General features: G+C 37.1%; 1 protein-coding gene across 1 annotated transcript; it reads right to left on the bottom strand.

The window, feature by feature from the left end:
* Positions 1 to 602: 602 nt before the first annotated feature.
* Positions 603 to 5,704, bottom strand: LOC126469594 (putative acid phosphatase 5). The gene is made up of 3 exons (XM_050096715.1): positions 5,474 to 5,704; positions 5,179 to 5,390; positions 603 to 831 (listed from the first exon to the last, which is right to left on the bottom strand). The coding sequence occupies exons 1-3, from the start codon at positions 5,490 to 5,492 to the stop codon at positions 814 to 816; spliced, it is 249 nt and encodes an 82-aa protein (XP_049952672.1). The 5' UTR covers positions 5,493 to 5,704; the 3' UTR covers positions 603 to 813.
* Between the last annotated feature and the right edge of the window lie 3,312 nt (positions 5,705 to 9,016).

Genomic DNA, 9,016 nt, shown 5'->3' with positions numbered 1-9,016 from the left:
GAAAAAAATGGGTTGCATTACTTGTTGGAAGTCCCTTGTAGTGTATGAGAAACAAATAAAATGTATTATGTATCATACTTAATACAGTGTGCAATAATTGTCATAAATAATAAAATTTAGATCTTTTTACTTTCAGATTTTCAAAAAATTTATACAAGGTTTAATTTATTTACAACATTGATACTTTTAATTTGCTGTATGTAATATTTTATATTATCAATACAGTTAATTTAAGCAATTTTTTCAGTAATGTTCCATTTTCATTAAACTATACTTACAAGAGTATAAAATTTGCTAAATCTGTGTAGGAAAAACTGCAGGAAAATAGTTTCATGGCAGAGGAGGTTGGCATGCAGGCAAGGGGGAGGGTGGGGTTGGGGGTGGGGGGTCAGCGGAATGGAGTGGGGTGTCACAACTTTGGCAGTCCTACCAGGGGTTCAGTATCACCTTAGCATGTCTCTGATCCAGAGTCCAATCTTGATTATGCCATGCCAACTGCAAGCATATTTGACAATGCTATCAGATCATCAAGGGAACATATAGGCAATGTCTGCTGCAGAGCCCCACGTTGAATGGTGTGCTCTGAAACACTTGTGCCTGCATCAGCATTGTACTTTGTCATCAGATCTACCACAGATGACTATCTATCTGGCATAGAGTGGGCAATCCTTCAACATCCATGTCCTATAATGATGCATAGACATCCAACACTTTGTTGCCTATTGATGATTTCACTATCCTTCAACCATTTTCCATAGATGCTCACAAGTGTAGCATGAGAATAGCCAATGAGCTCTGCTGTTTCTCTGATTCTCATTCTTTGGTGCCAGCCTGTAACAATGTACACTTTGTTAAAGTCATTTATGTGTCAGTGGGTTTCCCAATTTGTTGCCCATATCATTTCAAGAATGATTCTGTAATTGTCTCTGCTTCATTTATATACTTTCTTTGCCACGTCACTTGCTTGCACCACCAACAGGTAGTATTCAGTCTCATGGTGGCAATGGTGAAAATGCTTTGGCTCATCATTGTTTATACACCACAATAAAGTTGAGGTAAATACTTGTTTAAAATTTTACCGAATAAAGCCTTAAATATATGTACAAAGCTCATTTATTTTTAAATTGTTTCAAACCCAAGAAGCCAAAGAGGCACCCTCTCAGTCTTTATTCATTCTTCACATCCGCCTCTAAAACAGAAGTTTTATTTGGATTCAAAAGGCACTGTTGCTTACAGATTATGAAATGGTTGTTACATTTGCAGGCTGATATACGTGGGGCCTCACCAGTCCGAACACAGACTGGGAATAGGGCTCATTGAAAACACCCCAATGACTAAATTAATTCCTCACAGTACACTGCACATGAATTATTTTAAACCTATCATCCCAACCCAAGTTGGTATTACACGAAGACTCTGTCGAACTAGAATACATAGGCTGCTACCTATGACATACTATGACACACATTTTAAAACATCCAGAGCTTTCTAGAATCTTACTCTCAGGTCCATATGATGTAGCAGCCATGAAGTTTAAAATCAAATGTGCCCCACAAACCTCATACAGGGAGTTCAGAAATCCCCATTACAAAGTTCTACAACTTGTATAGGGGACTCAATAAAGAGTAATTTGATGAGGAACCCATGTCCAGATGCGTACTGCTTCTGTTGTATGATGGTTTCAATTCAGATGTTTAACTCATCCACTTCTGCTTGAGGAATTGAATTAGGCATGACACAGTACTATTATTAGGTAACAGTTTGAGAGGAAATGTAACAAAACATTCATTTACCACTTAAGGACATTTGATTGTATTAACACTTAAACACTGAACATTACCTGTTTACATTACTCCAAAACAAAAAAGAACCTAGCATACTCTATGTACAGAACATAAAATTTGCCTAGAGATGATGTGGTCATTACTGAAGGTTATTCAAAACAAATCTTTCACCAGGCAAGTAACATGTGATGTTGCCCAATCTTGGATGAAAATAGTGGTGTGGACACAATTGCATTTTTGCAAAGTTGGAATCACATGTCGCACAAGGAGGTCCTTATATTAAGCAGATGCCAGTGTACACCTTATAGGCCTGTGAGGTGTCATCCTCAAAGAAAAACAGACAGAGAATGAAGGAGCTTATAAAATCCCATCACTCAGTCACATAAGTCATGTGTAATGGATGTTCCTGCACAACCCCATATGTGACAATTTTGGACATACACAACACTGTGCAGAGTAGAATGTGCTTTGTGCACCTTAAGGACATTCCATGGCCCCGTGTCACCCAGTTCCATCTGTGCCAAAAAATGATAGACAAAGTCATGGAGTTGTAGCCTTTCTTGAGGCTTCATTTGATGCACATTCTGAATACTGTACGGGCACTAGTGTAAAATGCATCACAAAATCTTCTTAACTGTTTCCCAGGACAGAGAGAATTCCCATGACACAGCCTGAGCACTGGTTGCAGAATCTGAAGCACGTGCTGCATGGCAGGCTATAGCTACAACAACTTCATCAACAACTGCTGTGGGAATGAGTTGCCTCCCTCTCCCTCCTGCACCACCTTACACATCTGTTTCTTCAAATTTCTTTATTATATTTTATAGCCCATTTATTAACATCAGGCTTCTTTGCAGTTGTTTCTGTTGATGATATTCCCACAATGCAGTACTGCTATTGCTGGCATTGTGATAAAACAACTTTACCAGCAGTGTATGATCTTTCTTCTCAACAGTCATTACATTCCGTATGCAAAACTTAACCCTTTATACCAACAGTCACTTCACAAAAGAAGTCAACACGCATTGCCCAGTGACAAACAGCATACTGACATTGAAACAGGGAACATTACACATGCATTCTGACTGCTTACAGCACCATATTTTCACTTAGTGGCAGAAAGTGGCACTATTATCTTTTTCAGCGTACTTCGCAAATGCACTCATTAATGAACATACCTATGATGATGTCACCATCCTGCGATGTATATGGCCTGCACTGCATCACTCAGAACTCTTATGTTTAAATGTAACCACCTAGTATTTCCTATGCAGGTGGTAAGGGCAACACTTTAAGAGCTACTTGAGCATGTGTAGTCCTTCCCAAGTTTTTAATATGGGATTGAAAAAGCATTGCTCCACCAATCATGAAATATCGCATTACCTAAATACATTTTAAAAGGGTGAGGGGGGCATATCTTTAATTCTCTTGCTATGAGCTCCTGTAGCATACTGTAATAGACTATCATGACCAGGTAATATCAGAAGCTGCAGACTAAACAAATTCAAGCTCCAACATGCAGAAGGGATTACTGTAAGCTTCATGACTGGTAGAACAAAAGTCCCAACAATCCAGTTCTACAAACATTTTGTATTATTGGAAAACTGGATCCTAACTAGCAGGGGCAGCGACCATGACAAAATGTTCCACCATTTTTTAGATTTCCATTTGCATTACAGCAGAAACTTGATAATTTCTCTAAATGGAGTAGTCAAGAACTGTTTCTCTTCTTAATAACTCAACAATATTTTATCTCTGCAATCCATAAGGCTGTTTTTTCCAACAGCTGACTTATCTTGAATGCAGACAGAGCTGGGAAACTAACTTTGATTGCAAAGTGGCACTCGAAAGTGGCAACAGAAATGACTTGAGCCTTTTCTAAATCACTCAGAACAATTTGTTACTTCAGTAACCTACAATAAACTTTAGCTAGTTGCTGAATAAGTTGTTTTGCATGAACTCTGTATAATTGTAGAAGTAATTCATTATACCTAGCTGCCTTTTCTCTGGTGGCCAAATTTTATCTGGATTTTTCCACCAGAGTTTCTTTTTAAGGTTTAGCCTACCACAAATAAGTTCCACATCATTATATATTTTCATCCACAGAAGACATATTGAAGACTTCACAGCATCAGAATATTTAAGAGTTTCAAGGAATCATGTAAAAAAAGACTTTACATATTGGCACCAATCATTAACTCCAGAATCTTTCTACTTCAATGGTCAACAAGAAAATGATATCAGACATAAGTAATACAGTACATGAACATTTTTTTAAAATTACAGATAATATTTTATCAGCAGGCTGCTCTCCACCAGCAAAATATCTCCACTTAAAATGCTCTACATCTGAGAAATCTCATTCCTTAACGAGTACAACTTTGAAAGACATTCTCCAAATTATTAGGAATATGAAATTTCCCTCTTATTTAGCCTCAGTGATATACCTAGCTACATAATAAAAAGAGGTTGGTAATGAGATAAAATTTGTGTGTGATACAATCAAATGTTCCTTAAGTTAGTGTCCTGGGATCTGTCATCACACAGATTCATTTATTTATTATGACTGCATTTGGTTCTCTGACTGCTTTTGGTTCTCTGAAAATCACCAGATCTTGTGGAGCATGTATCTTCTGCAGTATATATGCCTGTTACACATGGGCCACAATGCATGTGTTGTCTTCCTTGAAAGCAACTCCTTATTAACAGCACATCAGTTTGGCATTCATAAGAAAATAATTCAAACACCGAAGCTCTCTCTTCATTTAATAATCTGAAACAGTGTGAGTCAATCTAAAACATTACCCTTCTAGTCTTTTTATGAATCCAACAATAGCCTTTGAACTAGTAAATTAATATCTGCTCTTACATAACTGGATATATATGGTACAAGATGTGTCTACAATCAGTTTCTCCAATCCTGTCTGTCAAATATAAGGCATCTGATGGAAATAACAACACCTGATGGAAGAACAACTCCTTCAAATAAATTATCCATCACCTCAGGAGTACCACAAGGCTCAATGCTACATTTAATACTCTACATTTGTTAGTACTGATCTCCATGGAAACCTACTATCAACAGTACTTGTGTTATTTGTTGATAATGCAGCCTTCTCCTCACCTAACACTTCACAATGGCAGAAAAGAAATGACCTAGACAAAAGCAATGAAAGGCCCTTCTACTGGCTGAATGAAAACAACCTTTTGTTGAACATGAATAAAACAGTCAATACGAGCAGAACTACCTTGATGATCTTCTGCTCATGAAAGCACGATCTATCATATTTTGTACCTAGCATGACTAATTACAGGAATAAATATATAGAATGTCAGTGCAGTCAACATAAATGTAAGACATCTAATTACTATTTTATATGCAATGTCAACATACCTTAACTTCATAACCACTGTCATTTGTTGAATGAAGTTCAATGATAACTGCTGCACCATACTGTGGCTTTAATAGCTCTGTGAACCCCATAGTTTGGAGAACATTCACAATGGTAACATCGTGGGCAGAAAACATGAGAAATTTTGGAGACACAGTTCTTGAAGTGTTACTTTGTGACTGGATTTTTTCTATAATGTGTTTCACTAAAGGACCTGAAAAATTTAAAATTATTTTAGAATATCTTACAGAATTATTGCACAGCTGCTAACATAAGTCAGAGAAACAAAAGACAAACCTCCATTAAGACGTTTCATCGTCTGACTTTCAGAAAACAAAGCCAAACTTCTGGCAGCCAGTGTCCTTAATTTATCTGGATAATAACCAGCAGTCCAAGCAGGAAGCTGCAGTTTACGTTTTTCCTGTAAAAGTTAAAAAACTGACAAGCAACACACTAAGCATTTCATCCTGGGAGAATGCCACAAAAAACAGTGTGCTATCAGTGCCATATAATATTATTCTTAGAAAGTCATAGAAGTGGCTATGAGTGGTAATTTAAAAGTAGTTAATCACTAGCTAGTGGAAATTTAAGAGCAAAAAATTATTCAGGTTTCAAATAACGGAAGGAGTATAGACAACATCTACAGTATAGTTGAGGAATTGAGTGACCAATAGCCATGTTCCCAAATTAATGATGGGAATCTCTGGTGGTGAAGTACAGAAGACTTGCGCTATTCACAGGAGAACTTCTCACAGTGTGCATTATAGGGTAGCTTTGTAGCATATCAGATGAAGCCTGCGAGTCTAAGCAGTTACTGCAAAGCCCACATTGACAAACAGGACTGCATTTTGGTATGATTTTTCAACATCCAGTCACTTGAAGTTAGTTATAACTAGCAGTGTTGACATTGGCAGTTTCATGCACAATTTTAGACAACTTTTGAGAGAATGTATCTATGTGTGCTGATAAGTTTCTTCTATCATCAAAGAATACTCCTAAACACCTGTAAACAGTGTTATGTATACTTCAACTGTAGTCTAGTTTACAAGTTGGATTCCAGTTTAAGGAAATTTTGCCCCTTAGGCAATGTATATGTAGTTTTATCTGCAGTCATTGGTAATGTCATATCCCTGCAGCAACACTGCTTCTTTGTATGTGCAGGGTTTAATTTTCTTTAAGCTTCTGTTTACAGCCCCAGAGACCACTTTCAAGCTATCATCAACATAAGCCAGAATTCAATCTGCATAATCAGTGCCATCATACAATTCTAGCAGTGTCTCAGTTATCAAGATCTAGAAAATCTGTCTACATCATTGAGCCCTATAGCCAGCTCTTGGCAATCTTTTTTATTACCTTGTGCTGTCAAGTAAGCCATTTGCTGTACAACCTTACAGAAGTCCATGAAAGTTAAATGAAATGGCTCCCCACAAGACATACAGGATTATCATCACAGCACCTTCCTTTACTGATTTTTCTGGAGTTCCCTATCCAGGAAGAAATGAAACTCTGCTACTCACTTTTTTTGACCTGTCATTAACCTGTGTAGAACATGAGCATATATAATGCCCATGTTGATAAAAACATAAAGGAACTTCCAGAATGAGATTTTCACTCTGCAGCAGAGTGTGCGCTGATGTGAAATTTCCTGGCAGATTAAAACTGTGTGCCCGACCGAGACTCGAACTCGGGAAGGTCCCGAGTTCGAGTCTCGGTCGGGCACACAGTTTTAATCTGCCAGGAAGTTTCATAAAGGAACTTTCTATATCATTTCATTGTTTTTCATATTGAGCCAACATAGCTTCACAGCATATCAAAACAATCCATTTCTATCATATTCAAGTTACATTCTACAGTTCATTGCATTTTCTTAATTTTTCTCCAGTATTGCTGTCAATTTTTTCCTGTCTCTAGCATTTCTATAGTGTTACATGTGGTTAGTATCCACACTTCCCTTTCCTTGCACCACTTATTGGAAAGCACCATATTAGTTGACATCCAGTATCTCCTCATTTCAGTTTTTTTCTGAAGTTTTGCTTATTGTGCCTGTTACTGTGAACAGTACCACATGTTTTTGTTCCATGGTTGCAAAGCCAGGAAAACAAGTGTGGCTTTAATATATATTGCTACTGTAAAGGGTGTGTGCATGTTCCATAAATGTTGCCACTTGACATAGCCAGTCTGACAGTCACACCACATACATTTTGTTTAGATCAACTGTATTCCATTTTGATGGAATAAATTGTTTGAAAGATATAAACACTCTTTGAACAACAACAGGCTTACTGTACAAACATTACCAATACTGTTCCCAATTTTAAAATGGCAGAGGTGTCACTGAAATCTAGCATTCTAAAAAGTAAAAGAAACTGTTGTCTGTACATAACTTCACTGAAAACTGGATTGCTCATAAAAACTTCTCTGGATTAATATCTGCTAATTTTTAGCTGCTTTGTGGGAAGCATGAGAAAATAAACAGATATGAAACAATACATTTCTTCACATCCTGTATCTATCCCCTTTGATAATCATGAATGCAGTGATTCTAAAGCAGTTTCCTTGAATAAATAAAACTGACTGCCTTGTCACCATACATGTCATCATATCTACTGTGAAGAATAACAAGAAGTCTAACAGAGTGCTTGGATCATTTCCTGGTTGACACTTGTGTCCACATGGTGAATTATCAAAACTGTGATTAACTGGATGAAAATCATTTTCTTCCCTGTCAAATTTGTGACTAAACTGTAATATCTTTCTAAGCATTTCACTATCACTTTCAGAGTCTTTGAATTCACATGAACTATCAATTACATCTCTTGTTGAAGCATAGGACTGTGGTTTACACCTGTTAACATTGATAGCTTAGGACTGTTGCTTTCAGAATATGAGTAGTAGTTATCGCTTACATCAACATTGAATAATTCATCTCCACCGTCATTCCTCAGTGAAACTATGAAACCTTTCTCATTTTCTTTGTAGAACAGATGATGACAAAAGCCTTTTTTACCAAATCCTGATGAATATTAAAACACGAAATGAAACTAAATGCAGAAAAATGAGATCACAACAGACAAATTACTGGAAGAGAACTCAGTGACCAGAACTGTAAAAAGCTAATGAGGTGTGAAGCAGAAAATCTGCTGTACATTTAAACTTACCAACAGCACACTGGTACCAGAGTTGTTGCATATCTATACTTGTGATTAACACTCAGGGATCAGCATGGATGCACAAGTTAAGCCATCAACTGTGCTGAATGAGAACCCAGAGACCACACTTAAACTCATCAATAGCACCTGGGGAGCAGCGGGGCATAACAAGTTAACTTGTCAATAGCAGTCAAAGGGTTAACCAATCAGCAAGAACTTCACAGTGGCTGACTCCATAAATCATATTTAAATTGCCCATTTAGAAAATGCTCCAGCATTTCTTCTTAGTTCCTCAAGTCTTTGTTCTATGTACCTGCTTATGGTGCTGGTATGTATTTTGTCTTGTGTACCTCTGATCCTTCCTAGTAAATGCTGATGGCTCAGGGTGGAAGAAACTATTTTGCAATGTGCACTCCATGCAATTTTATCCATAGCGCAATGGAAGTGAGATCATGGTTGTAATTTAATAACTCATGAGAGTAATTGGTTCCAACCACATGTGTAATGTTTATCACCTTAAAATATGATCACATTAAAACTGATGTGTTCACTACATCTCTCCATACAATATTTTTATTATGCAATCAAATCATCTGCACCCATCTATTATTCTGAACTTCTCAGTCTCCAACTACTGGTACCTTACTCTAAACACATCTCCACAAGTTTTCCAATCTTTTGTCATTTTATT

Source organism: Schistocerca serialis, chromosome 3, assembly GCF_023864345.2.
Source record: "Schistocerca serialis cubense isolate TAMUIC-IGC-003099 chromosome 3, iqSchSeri2.2, whole genome shotgun sequence".
NCBI classification, from domain to species: Eukaryota; Metazoa; Arthropoda; class Insecta; order Orthoptera; family Acrididae; genus Schistocerca; species Schistocerca serialis.
Note: the sequence above shows the minus strand (reverse complement) of the source record. Positions and strands in the feature narration are given on the sequence as shown.